This window comes from Dromaius novaehollandiae, chromosome Z, assembly GCF_036370855.1.
Source record: "Dromaius novaehollandiae isolate bDroNov1 chromosome Z, bDroNov1.hap1, whole genome shotgun sequence".
Lineage (NCBI taxonomy): Eukaryota > Metazoa > Chordata > Aves > Casuariiformes > Dromaiidae > Dromaius > Dromaius novaehollandiae.
The window spans coordinates 23,655,153-23,676,345 of record NC_088132.1 but is presented as its reverse complement, the minus strand read 5'-3'; the positions used below and the strand labels follow the sequence as shown (position 1 = coordinate 23,676,345).

Below are 21,193 nucleotides of genomic sequence, written 5' to 3'. Positions count from 1 at the left end.
AAGTACTTCTACCGTTCATGGAATAAGTTGGTATGGTAGTTTATAAACATAGTTCTAGAAAGGCTGAAGGCTTCAAAATATGGTGCCACTTAGAACTTAAGGTCATCTTTCATAGTTCCCTGAAACAACAGGGACTGCTGAAATAGAAAGGGATCAGAATGCAGCCAAGCCTGGCAAGAAAAAGAACAAATGTGACAGGTACAGATTCTCACAGAAATATAAAAAAGAAAAAGAAATGAACTGTGAAAGAAACAAAAAAGCAGGTAGCTCAACCTTGCTAGCCTTCCCTGTTAGAGACCCAGTCTTTCACTGTGAAAGGCTCTGTGCTTGGACCCCTCGCCTTTGAGACAGTTGGTAAAATAGTTTAGCCAGTTTTCCGTATTTCCTGGTCTTTTTTTAACAAATTTGGATTGTAGGGGCCAGACCTCGAAGCCTGAGAGGGAGGGTTTGAAGGTTTTACATGCCTTTTACTGTCTTTAATATCTAGCCAAACCAGATGGCTGGCCTTAAAAGTGCTCTTTGTTGGTGTATTACCTTTGTTTCCTACACCATTTTACGGAAATAGAGTGAAGCTAGTCATAGTTCATAGTCAAATATGCTCAGAAGAAGCTGTTTCTAGGCTTCCATTTTCAATCCGTATTGACTTTTTACATTTTTTAGTGACATAAGATAATTAACAAATCAGCATGTCTGTGTGTGTGTTTTTATATACATATGTATGTACACACATGCACTGCGTGCTTCCGGTGGCACAGGGAAGTACAGCACAGAGCAAGTCCATAGTTACAGTTACCTTCCTGTTCTAAATTCCTCACCTTCCTGTTCAGGGTAGATGGTACCCATTTGCTCTGAACACATAGGCTTGGTATCTCATGTACTGAGGTGTCTCATCTAATGGAGGTCCCGTGTGGAGTTAAAATGGAGAGGTCAGTAACAGTGCTAGTATGTGGTATGTTTTAAGAAAGTTCAGCATACATTTTATACTCCTTGAAATGTGTGGGCACCTATTTATCCAGGAGAGACTATAGGGTGGAGATGGTAGTTGACAAGAAAAACATAGATTCATTGTCTTTAATTACATGGAGATAGGCCATATAATTAGTTCTGATCATCTTTCTAAGCAGTCCTAAGCATTACATTTATTGTAGGAAATACAGCATGTATGATAGGGAACAAGAAGATACAAATTTAAGGTACCACTAAAATCAAATAAACAGAGGAGAGTTGAGGCAGTTGGTAGAGTCAGAATGCCTCTGATTTGACAAAAGTGAGATAATGACACACAGAAGACTTCACTTGTGGAAATGACTTCTCTTCCATTTTGACTGTCTTGCCATGCTCTTTCTGTCTTCTACAACCATTATTCAGTCCATCTACCATGATAGATTTGGCATACTGTCTTCTGGTGGATAGTATTAATACTGCTCCTATATCATAACCCCAAAATCAAGAGTGTTACCAAATGCCAACTAGAGGTATATTGGCCTGTTAAATGGCTTAGCAGGACATAGAGTGCTAAATTTTTGCTGTTGCTTAGTTTTCAAACATGGACTCCATAATTAATGCCTGTTAAGGTTGATTGTTGTCTTGCTCCTCTTACAGAAACTTCATGCCTTCCCTGTATTAAACCATTATACACTAAACAGCTGTAGTTTTACACCCTCGTCTCTTATGCCAGATACTACCATTTTGAAAAATAAAAAGGTTTCAGCAAGACCTTTCAGGACCTGATGGATTTCCATTTGTTTATTTCCCTAAGCATTACATTTTAAAGCCTCATCTAAACAATAAAGACTTCAACACAGCTATCAAAAATTGTGAGAACTGAAGCAGTTGCTTTGTGAGTGAATTGCATGTCTCATGGGAGATGGTTCAGACCTGTGAAAAGCCTAGCGAAGTGTTATCAAATGAAGGTTAACCTTGTGTTTTTCAACCCTGCTTGTCATTCTCCAGTGGAATAGTCCTAAGCTAACTCACTGATCTGTGTGGCCTGAGTACTTTCAAGGCTTTGGTGGAAAGGAGATCACTCCTAGAGCAAGCAGGAGCTGCTAAGGAACAGTTCTGCTTCGTCATGCTTACGTGCAAAATTGAGCTGGGGGAAGAGAGGAATGCAGCTGGGAAGCAGTGTGTATATTAGAAATCAATACTGAAAATCTTATTCTTTTCCCTATATACATGGAGGGGAGACTGGTGGGAAGTGAGTGGTTGTATGGAGCACAGTTCCATAACGCAAAAGATAAGGCAGTATTAGCTAAGGACTGGGAAATATAAAACTGGGATCCAGCTGACTCCTTGTAAAATTTTCCATTGGGCACCAAAGGGAATACTGTAGACTGCAACTAAATAAACTGTGCAGATAGACCAGAGGCAGAACTGTCACTGAAGAGTAATTCAATATGCAAATAAAAAATACAAGAGGAAGAAGTACACCCACTCACAGGAGATCTCATTGGATTGTCTTCTAATGGCAGTCTTTCCGAGTTCTGCTTAGTCCTGCCACATGTGTTGCAGGGAACAGATCTCCTTCCACTTTATCTGAAGAGGCTGCTAGATCTGGACTCAATAGCATTTGGTCCCAAATATTCCTTGTCTAGGTTCCAAGCCAACACCCCACACTTACTTGTATCTCGAATATTTGTTCTCTCTAAATACAGAGATGCTGTTGTGCTGTTTCTCATCGATCGTTTAGATGCTGCTTACCCCAGCTATCCTTGGCATTTAAAGCTATTTTCTTTGGAGGACTTATCTGCTCATTTAGTTTTCACTGAGCATCCCTCCAGTGTGTGCTTACAGTGTGAGGTACTGATGCCAATATTGTAAGTCCAGATACAGTACAAGCTAGACCATGAGGCAGGCCATTAGATCTGCCCTTTTCTGTCTCCTTCTCTAAATCATTTTCCCATGCTGCTTAGAACAGATCTGCCCTGCTAACACAAGTTTGCCAACTCATACCTCATTTTCACTTAACACCTACCACTATCTAACACTCATACTAACAGCACTGAAGCATGTCTCAGCATGAGTACAGGTGGCATGTGACATCGGAAGAACCATCTGTAGTATTTATATTCCTATTCAAAACAGATCTGAAAGCAGTTGGGGTTCTCAGAATTCTAACTGGTGCGAGAGAGTAATCTGTTTATCGAAAACAGCTGAGTGCTTGTCAGTAAGGGGAGAAATTCATTCAGGAGGTGCCTCAGCACTTGGCAGGATCAGCCCTCTAAGACGGAAACTCTGGCTTAACCGTTTTAACGATTGCTTCCTCAACCCACTGTCATTGCAGAACCGACTGAAGCAGGACAGTGCAAGAGAACTGAAATTAACATTTAATAATTAATTTGTGAAAGTATGGAATTTTTCATTTAGATAATTATGAAATTCTTCAGCATCTTTAGTCTAAATTGACTTGGATTACTTGTGTTATGAAACCACACATGATTAGGCATACTTGGAAATAGGTTTTCCATTCTCCGTCACGCAGCCCAGCTGTGTGGATTCAGAAGGCTGACTCAATCATGTGAAATCTGCCATGAGAGGTCAAGGGCTATTCTGAACTGCAGAGTAAGCAAGGCAGTTCTTAGCTGAACTTTAAGCAAGCCTGGATTCATTAATGCTTTTGCATTAAGATAAAAGAGTGCAGAACTATTACAGAACCATAGTTCTTCTAGTAATTTCATTACATTAAAGCGTTAATTTCACGTTCTTCTGCCTGTAAAGACCACCTTTTGGAGAAAGAAGGTAATACCTTCTTACTCCACCAAGGTGGTTGAGTATTATATTAATTCACTGTTACAACCTAGGTCATTTTCCAGGACCACACAGTACCTAGTAACCATTCCAGAGGTGGGACAGGTTCCACCACACTAACAAGTTAAAGCAGGTCATAAAAGGGTGCAATGTGAAACTGGCACAGTGGGCTGCATGGCCAAAGCTGCAGGAGGAAAGGACCTTTCCCTTCTCAGCAGTGAAACATTAAGTCTGCCAGCTGTCCCTAGAATTGCACTCTAAAGAAAGCAAATAATTTTTCAGTGGTCTTGAATTCATTGTAGAAGTCACCCTATTTCTATGGGAAAATGTTTAAGGGATTCTCAAACTAAAAAACTGAAAAAAGTCAAACTTTGGATTATCTGTTTCCTGCTAATTCTTGTAAGTGAACAATAAGGTCATTGTTCAACTGCTAATTCCTAACATAGAGCTGGCCATTCTGGAACTCAATCTGTATTAGTCCATGTGAGATAGAATAACATGAAGTTCATGCTTTCACTGAAAGAAGGTGAAAATATAGCATGTAAGTAAGAAATTGCACACCTGAGTTTCTATTGTCTATTGTTTTTTGTTTTTGTGGTCTCATTTCCATGAAGGCAAAATAGAAGGAATGACATTATTGCTCTTCTGACTATCACTGAATACATATCTGACTTTCACAAACTTTAGGCAGGTATGAATGATTCTGTGAGTAGAAGGGCAGTGTAAGATAAATACTTTACAGTCTCAGTGATAATACTAGAAAACCTAGAATCTTTTAAATTTACTTGGAATAAATCTCAGAAATTCAGAAGACACTACTTTTTTGATTAACATCATCTATTTTGTCCATAGGTACACAGACTGAGATTTTATGGAAGATATTGTTGACTGACATTAAATGAGAAGATAGCTTCTGCAAATAATTTTTGTGACCCAGTTTGTTGGACCGGTGTAGTTCCAGTCTCTTCTCGTTGGATGCATAGGTCTCTCAGTACTTCCAAATGTCCTGTCTTAGATTAATATTCCTCACAGAATCAGGTTTCCTGTGCAAATGATTTAGCAATGCTTACTTGACATTTGCTGAACAGTGCATATTGCTGCCAGCAAACAGAATTGCATGAATGATTACTGAAAATAACCACAAAAGAAGCAGTATGCAAATCAAGTACATTCAGAAATCATAATATTTGGTACACTCTTATGCAGCCTCAGAAAAGAAATTGACAGTGGAAATCTGTAGGATATCTTGACATCTGTGGTGTATAAAGTGTTGCCCAAAGGAACAAAATGAGCTAAAAAAAAGAGGTTTCTACTTATACCTCAAAAAGGGGGAAAACAAGAAGTTTGGTCACAACCTTCCATCTCTAGGCTTAGTGACATAGAGGACCAAGGATCATGCCTGTAGTAAGTGAATTATATCTTACAGAACACATGAAGCCCACCCCATTGTTTGCTTTTCTACAGCACCGTTCCTCTAGCAAAGGTGGAAGGTATTTGATCTAGGGAAATCTTTTATTTTGACCTTAAAACCTGCATTTCATTGATCTGTTAAAAGGTGATTTAGGGCTTTATAGCAAGCCGCTTTTGTAAGAACTTTTATCTACTCCGTAGGAAGGTTCTGAAATATATTTTGTTTGTTTTCATACCACAACCAATCATTTAAAATCATTCTTTCATTTCATCATGAAGATCAACTAGTAAGCCTCTGTAGGAGACAGGGAGTTGTAGGAGCTGCTTTCCCTTTACAGTGAGTGTGAGGAGATCTGTGGAAGCAGCTCTGTCCTTGAGCTTGATCGGCGTTGTCTCTGGCACAAATTCTCCACCTTGTGGTGTTATTAGTAATTTGATTTGACTCCTAAATCCCTCTCTGGTCTGGCTCTGTGCCTAAGATGTAAGCAGATAAAAACAAACCATAAGACTTGCAAGGCGAGGAGTACCCCCTTACCACGTGACGTCTGCCAAGACGGGGTCCAGCGTCTAGTCCGAAGCACAATTACTTAACGGCCGTGAGCAGAGGACATCTGCAGGAATGAGCTTTGTTTCAGAGGCCAGCCCAAACCGTCCACGCCTGTAAGGAAAGCCAAACAAACAAATATCTGCTGGGGATACTGACATGACATGTGTTCCCAGCTGTGAAGAGTTATCAGAGGAATTAGCAGCATCCTAAGTTAGGGCTGATTGTAGGGTTTGTAACCGCGGCAGTGGTGAAAGGCTGGATGTCAGAGGGAAGAGGAGGGTCTTCACTCAACAAAAACTCTGAGGGCACTTATCCACTGCCCTTGATTTATGAGAGTATCCTTGTATTAATTTCTCCCTGCCATCAGCATCATAGTAGCACTTCATGCTTGCAGGTACCCAACCAAGCATAGTGGGGAGGTAGAGATAAATACACTTTGTGAATCCTCTCAGGCAAACTCTACTGTCCATGTTCCCTTTGTCCAGAATCCTATTCCCTGATGTGGCACTCTCCCGCCCTGTCCTGGACATCTGTGTCTCTACCCCATATCTGCAGTTCTCGACCTGCTTATGTTCTGCTAACAGTCAGAACCTTATATAGCAAAAATTGCTCAGCTTGAAAATTTTCACGCTTGAGAAATCAAATTTGTATGTTTGATTTCTTCCCCCAGCCCCTGAATAGTGATGTCTCTGTTCAGTGAGCACATGTAGGAGGCTACTTCCTGAGATGAGTGACCGCATCGATTACAGCATTAACTGCATAGTTCAATGGTAGGAAACAGGGTATTTCTAATACCATGGCCTCTACTGACTGCGTAAACTGGACTCTACCTGTCTTGTCCTACTCGGTGCTTTGTGGAAACCCTGTCTCTGGTTGCACAGTTCCTAGTGGGAGCTACAGGCCGAACAGGGCTTCTCACAGCCCACATGCGATCCGGAGTGCAGGCTACCAAGGCTACGTGCTACCACGGGCTGTGCTGAACCCAGAGGCAGACGTCTGCGTACCTTTTTGTGGAGCAGCCCGAAGCCTCTAGTTGCAAGGTTTTTAAACTCTTCAGGACTGTCCCTCATTGCATGCTTTCCTGGGCTTTCTCCAGCAGTAGAAACATATTGTTAGCATGTATTTCTACAAAAGATATGCATATGCTTAAGGTGTATGGTAATAAAGAGACAGAAATGCGTAGAAACTTGTCCTCTGCTCTCTTTTCCGCAGAAGTGTTTTATCTTGGCTTCTGTTCATATGATGTCTGAAAGAATTCCTACCTCTTTTTCATTTTCTTTCTTTCCTTTTTCTTTTCCCCCAAACTGTTGAGAAAAAGGGGAAAAAAGTGAATTACTTCAGTGTCAGACTAGGATCAGTTGAGATTTGATGGGGGAGGAGGGGGGAAAGCTTGAACTGCTAGAAAGATCCTCCCTCATCTCCGCTGGTGGTGGCTGTAGCCCTGCTGGAGCTCTTTCAAGATATGACTGTGTCCTCAGAAGTCCTCTCTCCTGCACAAGGTCCTTTGGACTACGGCTTCTTTGTCCTATCTTCAGATTTCTCATCTACTTCTCACTTATTTCTGTGAAGACTCCAGGCACATATGTTTTCCACCTGGGAGTCACAGTGCTTGAGGCCTATTTGATACGCAAGTGAGTGGTTGCGTTAACGTATTTCCAAACCCTCAGCCCGGGCAACGTGAAATGATGACTTTATTTTCTAAAATGCTGTTTGTTTTTACTTCTGTGAAGCACTCGAGGACTGTGAGCATGATACACAAAGCCTGCAGACACAATAAACTTTGGTAAGTGTAGGTGAGTTTTAGGGGAATGGTCTTTGCCCTAAAGCTTGGAAGTCATGTTTTCAGAGATTCAATTTCTAGATAAACTAAAATTTATAATAGAAAACACTTTTTTCCCCTAAGTGTCATTATCCATATAGCTGAATGACCTTTAGCTATTTTTTATTAAAAAAAAAAAAAAGCTTGATACAGGCAGCCACAAAGGAAAATATCTAGTCAAATGGTTTAGATGCTGGCACTCATACAAAATTGAAAATGTGCTTTGTAGCACAAAATGCTGCTGACTCCCAAACAGTGATGGTTTGTGATAGAAGGGAAAGCAACATAAAGTTATTATTCAGATGTGATGAACTTATCTTCTTATAGGCTTTTTATTGAGATAAAAAGGTGTGAATGTTGTTTCATATCTGTTTGACTGGACTTTAAAGGGCTACTGCAAGGAAAACCTTTTCTGTGTATTCCTAAGCAGTGCAAATTCTTCCATTCCTTTCCTATTAATGGTGGCAGCAGCAAAGAGTATTGCTCAATTTGTTAAATATCTTAGGCAAGGACAATTCACTCCTATATCCCACCCTTCTCCAAAACGACCGTGTGTGACTTGGTCCCAAAATCTGCCTTTCCGCTCTGAATGACTTTCCAAGCGCGAGCTGTGACAGGTCCAGGAGGGGCGGAGGAAGGTCCGGCCCTAAGCAGCACGCCCGGCCCGTCGCGGAAAGGGTTGCTCCTCCGAAGCGCCCTTTGCTGAAGCTCCCCTGCTCCGGGGCGGCTGTGCCCCACGGCGGAAGCGCGGATGCAAGGCAGCAGCCGTGCGCGGGCCGCTCCCAGGCGGGTCCCCTCGGGCGGAGCCGCTCTCCGGGTTTTGCGGGAGACCGGGGGCGGCGCGGGGGGTGGGGGCAGGGGCAGGGGCAGGGGCAGGGGCAGGAGCCCCCCCAGCGCCGGCCGCGGCCTCCCCGGGGCAGGTCCGCGCAGAGCGGCTTGGCCGCGCGGTTGCGGCGCTTTGGCGGGACGGGGCGGTCCGCACCCAAAGGGGCCGCGCGGCTCCGGGGCCCCCGCTCTCCCTGGGGCCGCGCGGGGGGACACCCCCAGCGGCCCCCACGCGCGACGGGCCGGGTCCGGCTGCCGGGCGCGTTCCCGAAGGGGCCCCACGGGCAGGGCGCGGGGGCGGGTTTGGGGGTGCCGGTGCGCGGCCGCGGGGGGCGCCGCGCCGCGCCGCGCTGCGGGGGAGAGAGCAGGCGCGTCCCGCGGGGGGCGCCCACGGAAGGCCCACGCGTGCCGGCCGCCCTGCTGCCGCGCCGGGACCCTGCTCTGACGGGGGCCAGGAAAATACCCCCCGTCTGCGGGAATCGGGAGGCGAGTCTGGGGCAGCAGCGCCCAGCGCGTGCGGCGCCCTGCTCTGCCCCGCGTGTGTTCACCGTGAGTTTTATGGCGGGGGGGAAAAAATCAGCTTTTAAAAAGCTCGTAAAATCGTGTAAAGGCGTGAAGAGGAGCTGAGCTTTCCTGCCGCTCCGTAAGCCTTGTTTGAAACACGGGAATTGCCAGATTTCATGGATGTTTCTATACCCGCGCGTGTGTGAGAGTGTTCGTGTGTGTAACGATGCACATCTGCAGCAGAAGCGTGCGTATTGTACGTGCGCGTACATATACCCTATATCATATTATGTCTTGTACACACATTATCTTTCTAGCTATCGAATATATTCGATATTCGATATCGAATATTTATATATTTACATACTTTATACACACACATATATATATATCCCCACAAAATTTGTCAGAGACGATCAAGGTTGAAACAAATAACGCTGTCCAGTCTTGAATTGTGCTGTTTACAGAACTCTTTAATAGTTGAACACAACGATGTTTATTTTAAGCCATCCTCTTTAATATTTCGCTATTGGATAATAACAGGTATTTGTTCATACATAAGAAGTATAAAAACTGGGAAGACCATGTAAATCGCACAGGGAAACCAGAGGCAATGGGAGTGAAGAGATTCAGATTTATACCAAAAATGCATTCATTCACTTTTGTTCCCCAATATCTCGTTTAGAGAGCCCAGAAGCTATGTTAAAAATAGCGGTCTCATTGCCGGGATCTCCTGAATCAACGGGGTACCTCCAAATACTAAAATTGTGCCAGGACTAGGCGATTGCCAATCGGTTTCCCACAGGGAGACCTTTCCCTGAATACACCTATCTGAAATATTCGTAGTTGTTCCTACATGCTAATTTTGGACAGTGATAGCCATTTTCAGACTTTCTAAGCTGAGGGCAATCCGGGGAAGAGACAGGAACATGAATCAAATTTCTGAAGGAGTTGGCCAAAGTGTTCGCCATTTCAGAGTGCTATGCTAAGACTATATAAAGGCATCTTAAGGCAACACTGAAACGCAAAGCTTTCCAGGATACTGCGATAATGAAAAACCCAGCACCGCCGTGAACAAGACGGTCTGATGCAGAGCGAGACGGCGGCTTGCGGGGCAGCGAGGACAGCTGCAGGCGAGCAGCAGCGCTCTGGCTTTTCTGCATGACACCGATTTACCGAAGAGTGGGGCAAAAAAACGCCGAGGACATTGTCCCTCCCGAGCGCAAGCGGATCATTCGCTGCTGCCCGCTGCCTGCGGGGGTGGGCGGCGAGGACCGCGGGACCCTGCAGCCCCGGGGCGGGGGGGGGGGGGATTTTTTTGTTTCTTCTATTATTTTCTTAGAAAATCCGGGGGCAGGTGCTGCCCGCGGGGGCAGGACGCGGGAGCCGCCGCGCAGCCCGCGTCCGGAGGCGGCTGCGGTACCGGGGCCGCCCCCGCCGTCGGGGCCCGGGGCCGATGAGCTCGGCCGCGACGGCGCGGCCGGGGGCAGCGCGGGGCGCGGGGCGGGTGTGGGGGCCAGCCGCGGGCGGCGGGGCGGGGGCCGTCCCGTCGGGGGTCTGCGCCCCGCGGCGGGGCTGCCCGGGGAAAGCAGCAGCGCCGGCGGCGGCGGGGCCGCGCGAAGGCCAAGCGAGGGCGGTGTCGGCGCCGCCCCGACGGCCGCGGCGCTCAGCCCCGCGGCGGCGCGGGGGCGGCCGGGCGCGGGGGGCTGCGGCCGGGCGCGGCGGGGGGCGGCGGGGGGCGGCGGAGGTAGCGGCCCACGGGGCCGTGCGGCCCCCCCGCCGCCACGTCGAGGGGGAGGCGGCCGCGGCCGTCGGGCAGGTCGAGGCGCGCCCCGGCGCGGTGCAGCGCCGCCAGCGTGTCCAGGAAGCCGGCGCGGGCCGCGTCGTGCGCCGGGAAGCAGCCGGTGCGCGGGTCGGCGCGGTTGGGGTCGGCTCCGCGCTGCAGCAGCAGCTCGGCCAGCCGCGGGCTGCCCAGCATCATCACCTGCGGGGAGAGACGCCGTCAGCCGCCGTCCGCCGCGCGGCCGCCTCCGCACCCGCCCCGCGCGGCCGCGGACCCGCGTGGGGCCGGAGAGGCTCGCGGGGCCTGGGGGCTGCCCGCCCCCCGCCCCGGCCTTTTTTTAGCATCGCATTCCCACTTCCGCGGTTTATAGCGGTGAGCTGCATGTATGCACGCCGCTGAACACACACATAAGTTAATATGTTTTGTATATATAGCACAAATACATATATGAGTATATACAGAAATTATATATATAATTTATATATAATAATTTTTTATATAATATATATAATTTTTATATATAATGTATATAGTATTCATGCATGCTCTATATATTCTCCCCCACTCACTCTGTTCTGCACTCTATGCACCACGCACATAGTATATCTCACGCGCCATTTATTTGCTAGCAGCCCCGAGGAGCCTTTCCAAAACGTGCTGCCGCGGCTGAGGTGTTATGTGCTTTATCAGTCAGCAGCGCAGCTCCACAGCACACCGAGCCTGGGCAGAAAAAAGTGAGCTGCGCTAAATCGCTCCTGCAGTGATTTAGCCTTCTTCAGGGTGGATTTCCTCTCTTTTGAGCTCCTTGCTGTGCTAAATGCTGCTCGAGCCGTTTTGCTCTACCCCAGCAATAAATAAAGCCCTACTTCTTTTTGGAGGAGCAAGGAAAGCTAACGAGCGCAGACGTGTAATGCAGGAAGCTTCCTTGCAGAACATTCATGCCACTCGGTGACTGAACTCACCAAAAGCAGAAATTTTGTCTCACTAGGCACAATTAAACAAAATAAGTCACTTGTAGTGTTGCTTAACACAGTCGATTAATCATTTTTCAGTAGAGTTTTAATAACTGTAAGTTGAATAACTGCATCTTACTACTGCAGGTTTGTTTTTTCTGAGACAACAGTTTTTTCCCTGCTTTTTAGCACAGAAAAAAAAAGACTTTGGTTATGGACTAAAAATATTTGATTTTACTTATAATGCAAGTGTGAAAATGCTCATAAATTAAATGAGTTTCTATTTCGATTAAGTTTTCCAGAAGCATAAACAGAGCCACATGCTGGAGTGGCAGCCATTTTGCAAAGATCTAATAATGGGGACAGAGCTCAGTCTCAGTCTGAAGGAAAAAAAGAGAAAATTTACAAAAATTACCCTTTTTCATCTGGGATTTAAACCAGGAAAAAAATCTAAACGAATAACTTTCTTAGTGCCTGTCCTCTGTTTCCATCTGTAACTTATTTTGCAATCAAGATCTCTTTCACATATAAAGTGCAGGGTCCAAAATGGCTGTTCAGCTTAGTTTGTGCAGCATTAAATATATCAGTAAAAATGAAAACTCGAGAAAACCTTTTCACGAAACAAACGAATGCAATTTAAATCATAACATGCTAATCATTCGAAGAGCATCTTAAAAGATCTAGTTTAAATATGTCGATTAATAAAATTCCCTTTTTGATCTGATAGTGCCTGGCAAACAATACCTATAAACTGATATTCACAGTATCTGTGAATGCAAAGTATCCTAGTAGATACTACTACTGCTACTGCTGATAAATAATAAAGAGAAATAACAGCAATAATAATAATAATGCATAGTGATAATAATAATACATAATAACAATGTTTTCTAATAATACACGCTTCCAAATTAGAATTTCTATTTAGTGACAATTTCTAAGTGACACCTTGCACTGTTCTTTCAAAAGCAAATACCACTCTGAGATCCCACTTCGATTGCCTTTGGGAAATAGATCCGTTTAGGCTTTTTCCTTTTTTCTTTTTTTTTTCCTTTTTTTTTTCCTCCTGAGAAACTGACGGAAACGCCATCAGCTCCTTAAACCTATTCGGAAGCGGATTTCGCGGTCGCCCCGCTCCTGCTAAACACCCTCTGCCCTAATTCGTTTCCCGCGGACGGCGCCCCTGCGGAGTCGGTCCGCTGCTTGCACGGCGGCGAGGGCTGAGATAGGAGCGCGGCTGTGTTCAGGCAGCTGGACCTCAAAGCCCGATTCCGATACCGGTAATAATAATATTAATAACAAAAATAAAAATAATAAAAAATAGCCCTCTTTCCCTCTCCCCCGCCCCCCCCCGGTCTGGCTGGCGGCCGCCGGCGGAGCACGGCGCAGCCCCCGGCCGCGCTGCCCCCTACCTGGAGCGGGGTCCTCCCGAAGGAGTTGGTCCCGTTGGGGTCCGCGCCCGCGTCCAGCAGCGCCCGCACCTCCTCCACGTCGCCGCGGGCCGCGGCGCTGGACAGCCGGTCGCGGGGGTCGCCGCCGCCGCCGCCCTCCATCCCCGCCGCCCCGGGACCCTCCGGCCTCCCGGCGGCACCGGCCGCGCCGCCTCCCGCCGCCGCGGCCCCTCCGCCGCCCCGCGCCCCCCCGACGGCCGCGCCGCAGGTGCTGCGGGGCAGCGCGGCCGCCCTCCTGCTCCGGCAAGGCGGGGAGCCCTGGGGGGGGGGGGGTCCGGCCCTCGGCAAAACCCGCGCCCCCCGCGCCGCTGCTCGGTGCCCGCCCCCCGTTGCGCCGCCCGCCGCGCAGGCTGCGCAGGCTGCGGGCCGGAGGCAGCTTCGAAGGCGAATTTCGCAGCCCCGTGTGCGGCCGCTGCTGCCGGCACCAACCTCCCGGGGGCCCCGTCGGGGGCGGGGGGGGGCGCGGGCGGCGCATCCCCGCCCTGCGCGGCTGCGGGCGGGGAGGGGGCCGCAGCCCCTGCGCGCTGTGCCCCCGTCCCGCCCCCCCCTCCGCCCCCCCGCTGCCCTCGACGGCGGCGGCAGCAGGTGGCAGCGGCCGGCTGGGGCTGCGGGAGCCGCTCCGCAGCGCCGGGTTTCACCGCTGCCCCCGGGGGGAGCCCTGCCCCCGCCCCCCCCCCCCCCCCCGGGGCGGGTTTGGGGTCCGGGCGCCGGTGTCCGGCTCGGCGCGGCCCGGCGCCCCGCAGGCAGCCCGGATGAGGAAGAGCGAGCTGTGCCCTGCAGGAAGTCTGTGATCCATCTAGTGGCACCCGGCAGAAGAAGCGCGGCCGTCTGGAGAAGGCTCCGGCACGCGGAAAAACGCGGGGCAAGGTGCGGGGCGAGTCCTGCCCACGCGCGGGGCTGCGGCACCCGTGGGGCGACGCAGCCCCGCCGTCGCCTTGGCGCGGCCCGCTTCTCCCCGCCTGGCCCCGGGAGCGCGGCGCAGCCTCCCCCGCCTCCCTGCCGCTGTGCCTGGGGAAAGCCGCCCCGTGCAGGGCCGTCGGGCCGCCCGGGGGCCCCGTCGGTGCCGAGCGGCGCGGCCCGGCCGGGGCTGGCAGCGCTGCCCACCCGCGACAGCGCCCGCCTCGGCCACGGACCGTGGGGTCGCGCGCAGCTCGGCGCCTCGCCTCCCTCCCCGACCCGGGCCTGGGTGGTCACGGGGCCCGGGAGCCGATTTCTGCATTTCTGGCCCCGAACCGCGGCGGCCGCCACCGCCGGGCCCCGCACGGCCAACCCGGGTTTCGGCGCAGCCGGGAGAGAAAAAGAAAGTGGCCCGGGGCCTGTCCGCGGCAGCCCCGGCCCCGCGGGGGTCACTGCTCGCCCGCACGGTGCTGGCGGCAGCAGCCGCCCCCGGGGCCCCGCAGCGCTGGTGCAAGCGCGGCCGCGCACCCCCCGCGCCCGCCCTCCGCGGGGCCCGGCTCATTTCGGGGGCACCGACGTGGGCCGCGACGGGCAGCGACGGCTTTGCAGTCCGGCCCCCGCCAGCTCTGCCTTCCCCGGGCGCAGGAGCGAGGCGAGCCCTTCGCAGACCACCTCCGCAGGGCGGTGCGGACCATCAAACCACAGCCGAGGCTGGGCAGCGATCAACGCCGGAGAAGTGAGCAGATACAGAAAATGGATTAGGGAAGGCTGATTTTTTTCTTTTTTTTTTTTTTTTCCCCTGAGCACGCTAGTTCCCTAATCTCCTTTTTTTATTGCACTAAAAAATGGTGCGATTCCCACAGAAGGTATCTGCGAATGCACCTCTGTCCGCCTGGGCATCCGCCCCCCTCTCCCCTCCCGAAATCGCCGGAGCAAAGCGCAGCAGGGCCGGGCGCGACGGTCTCCGGGAAAAAGAAAGCGCGGGGGGTTGACGCCTACGCGGGTTTTGCGGCGGAGGCTCGCGGAAACCTCCCGGCCCGGGGTCCCTCTGCGGGGTCCCCCCGACCCTTCTGCAAAAGCGGCGGGCGGGGGGGGGGGGGGGGGGGCAGCGCCGCGCTGGTTTGGGCCTGGGCCGGGACGCAGCTCCCTCCCGGGCGGACCCCAGGGGCTGCCGGGGGAGAAAAAGTAGCAAATACCCCTTAAAAGTGGATGCTGCGAAAAACCCGTACGGTTTGAGCTGCTGGGGCCCAGAAAATAAGAGGAAAATACAACCCCCCCCCCCCAGCCCCCGCGCCCCGGCAGGCGCAGCACCCTTCGCACACTCTTTTCTGCCCTTTTCCTTGGGTCTGTGGGAATGACAGGCATGAAGAGACAAGTCCAGGAGAAAAACTCCTGGCTTATATTTGTCAGATGATCTGAAACCGTATGTCAGCACCGGGACGCGGCGGGGATGCGCGCTGTCGTTGGCCGACCTCGATTTCTGGGAAATAATATTGGTAATAGATTTTACACTTTTACGCGTTTGCAAAAAATACATGCATGTGAGTGTTTTTGTGAATATACAAATATAGTTATATATACACTCACGCATCAAAATTTATACACTCGCACATTAAAATATTTGTAAGCGAAGAGGCTGCTGCGGGAGTCGGATTCCCCGTCTTAATTCTCGTGCTTTTATAGGATCTCTTAAAACTTGCAAAACTGCAGGGTGGCGTCAAACAACAAACAGGACTCTGTGCTAACGGTTGCTGACCCTCCAAACCGGTTATCAGTGTGTCAGGCTAAAAAAGCTACAGTTTTAATTCACGCTCCTAAAAACCGTGCCTATTTTTCTCCTGCAAATGCAGGTCCTACTTTGCAATTCTAGTGCCAGCGAACGACCTCAAATGTAACAAAAATGTCGCCTAGTGATATCTGAAGTTACAGAAATAACAGCTGGGTCTGTGCTAATGTCTTCTAAAAACGACCCTGTATTATACTTACATCTTTGGGGTGGGGGAAGGACACCCCCCAAAAAAACCTTCCCCCTACATTTAGTCAATTTTCAACGCATGTTTTCGGAAAGGGCGCGGGGAGAGGGAAGATCAAGCTACCAAAAGAAAAAAAAAAAGAAAGAAAGAAAAAGAAAAAAAAGGAAAGGAAAGAGAAAGAAAAAGAAGAAGAGAAAGAAAAAGAAAGCCACCCTATCTTACTTTTCTCTCTCATTTCTTTTTAAAGTCACTGTTTAACAATACTGATATTTGACACTGAAAACAGATGCATTTTAATACTACAGTACTGTAAACCTGAAAATTGATCCGAGATATTTTGATATTAGCACACAGGATAGAGATGGTAATTTCAGTTACGAAAAGCAGTCATCTTTAGCGAATCGCCTTGTTTACATTTCAGCAAGTACTACCATTTTAGCGGAAAAAAGATATTTTAAAATATTTACACGAATTATTTTACGTTCTAACAAATCTTCAGCAAAAAGTTTAGGGGTGAATTAAATATTATTAAAAATACAGACTATAGAAACACAGTATTCGGATACACTCGTCCCTAAATAGTAAAAGAAAGGCTCGTGCGGGGCGAGTGTACGGGGTGGAATGGAGAGATTGCATGGAAGTGACCTGATTAAAAATTAGGGGGAGAATAAAACCGCTTTTTCGCAGTTATGCTAGGAAAGGAGCAAAATCTGGATGAATAGAAATAGTTAAACACTGTTGTTCATCTTAAAAATCTCAGGACATTTGCATAGATAATTATTTTTCATTACACATATTGGGTAAAAATAAGAAAAGCTAGCACCTTAATTTTAGAGCTTCAGAAATCGAGCCAGAGAGGTTTCCTTTTTCTGGGTGACTTAAAAATTAAGAAATCCATGCAAGAATACTTGTTTTTCTATTTTACGAGCTGTGAGTATAAAAACATTTGCAGGGAATAATTCCTGAATCTAGTCTGCTGCCTTAAATGCATGTAAGAATATACCCAGACACTTATTTTCCTTACACATCACAAAAAATGCATATTGATATTATTCCTGTCTCTCATTTTCGATTATGGAGTCATAAAAATGTGAAACATCGTAATGGCGCTGGAAAATCAGCTCACAGTTTACAAAACAGCAACAAAAATAATTATGCGTTTGACAGGCAAATATTCCCTTCCTTAAAAAGCTAAACAGCAAGACAAAGACAAATAGCAAAAAACAAAACAAAACAAAACAAAACAAAACATGAACATGAAAAAAGAAAAAAGAATTAAGTTGTTTACGTTTTGCAGAAAAATAAGTCACTGCACCACCAATTTTCCGTCTGCGAGCATAGCTGCGGGATTGCCTGTATCAGCCATTTTATAAGTGTGGTTGCCTGTCTCGGACACACTCGAGGTTGAAAAGCAGCTTCTTGACACTACTTCAGGGAAGGACTGTCTCTCTTTCTCTCTACTCCTCTTTCCCTTATTTCGCGCGGGGAGGGTTGTCATTTTTTTCTCTGTTACATCTATTTAATTAAGCGAAATTTAATTTCGAAAAAGATTGAGAAAGGAGCTGTTTTTCTGCATAAGAAATAGGGGCGAAAAGAGCTATTTTATTTTTATGCTCAAGCTAATATCTCCCCTGATTTAGGTATACAAACTAATCCGAATACGAAGCAACCATCTTCCTACAACCTGTGCCCCGAAATATTATAATTCTGAGGTTCGTTTTCTGCGAGCAGCCAAAATAGCTGTGTTATTCGTGTGACTGCAGCATTACATCCTATCGTGGACCGAGTAAAGTTAGGCAAAAGGAGGAAGAAGTTTGATCTTTTTTGTGCTCCTGTCTTCCCCCTCAACAGTCCCTTCAGAATTAGTTTTTCAATATGTTTTAGAGAATATTTTAGAATTAACTGGCAATTTTAGCAGAACACAACCCCCCCCCCCCCAGCGAGAAGCTCAATAACTAAATCGAAACTTATAGCAAGTGTGGAAATAAAGTGGAGGTGGTGGTGCAGAAACACCATGCTGCCTGATCTGGGAGGTTTCTTTTTTTTTCTTTCTTCTTTTTTTTTTTTTTGGCCTGAATAGAGCGAATTTACTTCAAGGCGATCAGTACCTACACATTTGTGCTTTATTTTCGACATCGATGTTTTTTCGGGGTCAGCCAGAGTTTATGGGTGCTTTGCCCCCTATTTAGTGAAAGCTGAAGAAATTAGGCCTAGCAAAAATACAACAAAGCAGGTACTTCAGTTTAGCGAGGAAGACTGGATATAGTGCAGGACTAAAACGAAAGGAACCCCCGCACCCGATGCTCAGAAAGAGCCCGAGCTCATCTCACCGCAGCCTGGGGCAGCCGCGCTGCGAATTACTGCAGTTCCAAACTCCAGGTCACGTACCTTGGAGAGTTTACTTGTTTGTTTGTTTTTATCCAAAAAAAAAAAAAAAAAAGGAGGGGGATTTGTTTTGGGCAGACACTTTCGGGCGCTCGTTTCTACTTTCCTTCTCCCCTGCCCCTGTTTCCCTCTGCAGCTGCAGCCTGCGCTCGGGTTAGAGCAGGCTGGTGATTCCTCCGCTGCTCCTCCACGAGGGCTTTGCTCAGCAACCCCCAACGCCCGTCGGGCTTAACCGTCCCTCCGCTCTCCACGGTGTCCGCGATGCCGCGTGCAGGCGGCGGCCTCGGCCGCGCTGGGCGCATCCCCAGGCCCCCGCTTCGGCGCTGCGAGACCAGGCCAGCCCCCCGGCTCCCGGCGTCCGGCGGCCGCCCCCGGTGCCCCGCGCCCGCCTGGGCATCGCTGCTCGCCGGGCCGCTCGGCGGCTGTGCCCCGCGCTGCGGGCGTCTGCGGGGAGCGGGGAGCCCGGGCAGGCCGGTGTGCCTCCCTGTCAGCTGCAGCAGCCACGCGATACGTGTTCGGAAAGCAGTGGCCATTTTCTCTCCTCGGGGCCATGGTGCTGTTCCTGCTCGCCAGGAGCCGCCGCCAGATCTGCCTTCTAAAGGACCCTCACCGGGAGGAGAAAGAAGGGGGGGACAAGGACAAAAAGGGGGGAAACGGTGATGGCGCCCGCTCAATAACCTGTCACTTTCTGCTGGGGAGGGAGGGAAAGGGGCGGAAAGCGGCTGCCAGAGCGGCGCGGCCCCGCGCTCCCCGCCGCCGCCCTCCGCGCCCGCGCAGCCCCCCCCCGCCCCCCCCCCCCCCCCCCGCCTACCTGCCGCCGGCGGGTCCCGCTCCGGGGCCGCGCGTCCTCCGCAGCACCAGCACCAGCGCCAGGCGGGGCGGCCGCGGCCGCGGCAGCGCCCGGCGCAGCCCTCGCAGCAGGGCCCAGCCCAGCGCCCGCGCGCGGCGGCGGCTGCCGGGGCGCCGGTACCGCACGGTGCAGGTTATGCGCCGGCCCATGGCCGCGCCCGCGGAGCGGCGCCGGGGGCAGCGCGGCGCGCAGCGGGCGCGGGAAGTCCCCCGACGTGCGGCGGCGGGGAGCGCCGCCTCGGCAGGTCCGCGCGGGCGCATCGCCCCGTCCGCGGGGGAGGCGCTCCCCGCCGCCGCTTTTCTGCCCCCCTTTTTTTTTCCCCCGCTCCCTCGCTGCGTGCTTTTTTTTCTGCTTTTTTCCGTTTGGCCGGCCGCGCTCCCCGCTCCGCCCGCCCCCTGCCCCTAACGCCTCCCATGATGATGGCTCCTGCGACGAAAGCAGCCGCCCGAGGCCCCGGGGGGGCGCGGAAGGCGGCCGCGGGCTCCGCGCCCTGCCGCCGGCGGCCCCCGGCGCCCCCCCGGCCGTGGACGGCGGCCAATCGCAGCGCGCCGGCGCTTTCAAATAAAGCCTCGGCGACCGGCTCTGCCCTCCCCGCCCCCCCGCCTCCCCCCCCCGCTGCTTTTCTGTTCGGTTTGGGCCTTCCCCCCCCCCCCCCCCCGCTTCTCCGCGCCCCCCCGGCGCGGGGGGCGCCCCGGGGCGGCGGCGCGGCCCCCCCCGCGCCTAGCGGATCGCTGCCGCTTTAACCGCGCACGCCGACGTCGGCCCGGGCGGGCAGCTATTTCCTCGTCACATGGTCATTTGAACGCGACGCGGGGCCGTTGCGTAGCGGAGGGGAAGAAAAAAAAGGAAAAAGCGAAAAAAAAAAGCGGATCTCGTCTCCCCCCGCCGGTGGCAGAAACGGGTAATCGGCCGTTTCCGCGCCCCCTCCGCGCTGCTCCGCTCCCGCCCGCGCAGCGCGGCCCGGCCCGGGCCCGGGGGGGCGGACGCGGCCCGGGGGGGGGGGGGGGGGAGGCGCAGGGGCAGCGGTGGCTTCTCCGCGGCCGATCCCGGAGGTGAGTGACTGAAAACTGCCATTTCGAGATGAAAGCGGCCCCCCCGCAGACCCTGCCCTGCTGGAAACCGAGGGCAAGGAGCGCCCGGGCGCGCAGGTGCCGCAGCCGCGGGAGGACGGACGCGGTGCCCTCCGCGGACACCGCGCACCGCCGCGCTGGGCCGGGCCCGGGCCGAGGCCGAGGGCGAGGGCGAGGGCGATCCCCCCCCCCGGGGCGCGCACAGCCCTGCCGCGCCGCGCCTTGGTGCCGCTGCTGCTCGTGGCAGCGCGAAGCCGGGTCTGCGAAACTCCCTCCAGGGTGAAACTGCGGGGGACCGGCCGCCCTGCGCCCGGCGGCTTTGGGGCTCTCTGGGGAGGTTTGTTTCTGCGGCTGTTGGCTGCTGCCGGTTGTTGCCGTGCTCGCTTTCAGGGGGGACCCCGAGCCCCGGAGCCGACGCCGATGCCACGGTGAAGCACGGGGCGCGGGAAGCCCCTCGCGGGGCGCTGGGCCGGAGCGGGCCGGGCCGGGACCCGGGACCCGGGACCCTCCCCTCCCCGGGTGAGTCCCCCGGCGGTCCGGGCCGGGCGGGGGACCGGGCCGCTGCGCCGAGCGCGCTGGTGGCAGCGCGGGGTGCGGCTCCGCGGGGTGCGAGGGCAGCGCTCTGCCCGGGCTGTTTTCCTGCCGATTTGGTGCGTCCTCATCAGCGGTGTTACCGCTACTATTACCATTTTACTCCGTAAAATTATTATTTCGTACGCTGTGATGGGAATGCTCGGGGGTGAAATCGGATTATCTCCGCAGCCTGGCAAAAACGACCTTTCAGCGCAGGGATCCCCGCCTGACCCCCCCCCAGCTCGGCCCCCGCTCAGCGCCCGGCCCGGCCCCGCCGGCCGCGGGATGGGACTCGGCTCCTGCCCCGCTCTCGCCCCGGGCTCTGCCACGGCCGCGCCGCCTGCAACGGCAGCACGAGCGCAGTTTCGCAAAGTGCTGTCACCCTGCGTGCTGTGGGGGTGGGCAA

General features: G+C 51.9%; 1 protein-coding gene and 1 long non-coding RNA gene across 3 annotated transcripts; both read right to left on the bottom strand.

Annotated features, from left to right (window-relative positions):
• Positions 1 to 20: 20 nt before the first annotated feature.
• LOC135324911 (uncharacterized) lies at positions 21 to 19,717 on the bottom strand. Of its 2 annotated transcripts, XR_010386148.1 has the most exons (4): positions 19,106 to 19,717; positions 6,967 to 7,008; positions 5,745 to 5,815; positions 21 to 5,631 (listed from the first exon to the last, which is right to left on the bottom strand). It is a non-coding gene; the product is annotated as an uncharacterized LOC135324911 (long non-coding RNA). The 2 variants fall into 2 exon arrangements; XR_010386147.1 differs by lacking the exon at positions 5,745 to 5,815 and having other exon boundaries at positions 19,106 to 19,714.
• On the bottom strand, positions 10,519 to 14,463 carry LOC135325167 (cyclin-dependent kinase 4 inhibitor B-like). Its single transcript, XM_064502897.1, has 2 exons — positions 13,001 to 14,463; positions 10,519 to 10,836 (listed from the first exon to the last, which is right to left on the bottom strand). The coding sequence occupies exons 1-2, from the start codon at positions 13,139 to 13,141 to the stop codon at positions 10,519 to 10,521; spliced, it is 459 nt and encodes a 152-aa protein (XP_064358967.1). The 5' UTR covers positions 13,142 to 14,463.
• Positions 19,718 to 21,193: the final 1,476 nt, after the last annotated feature.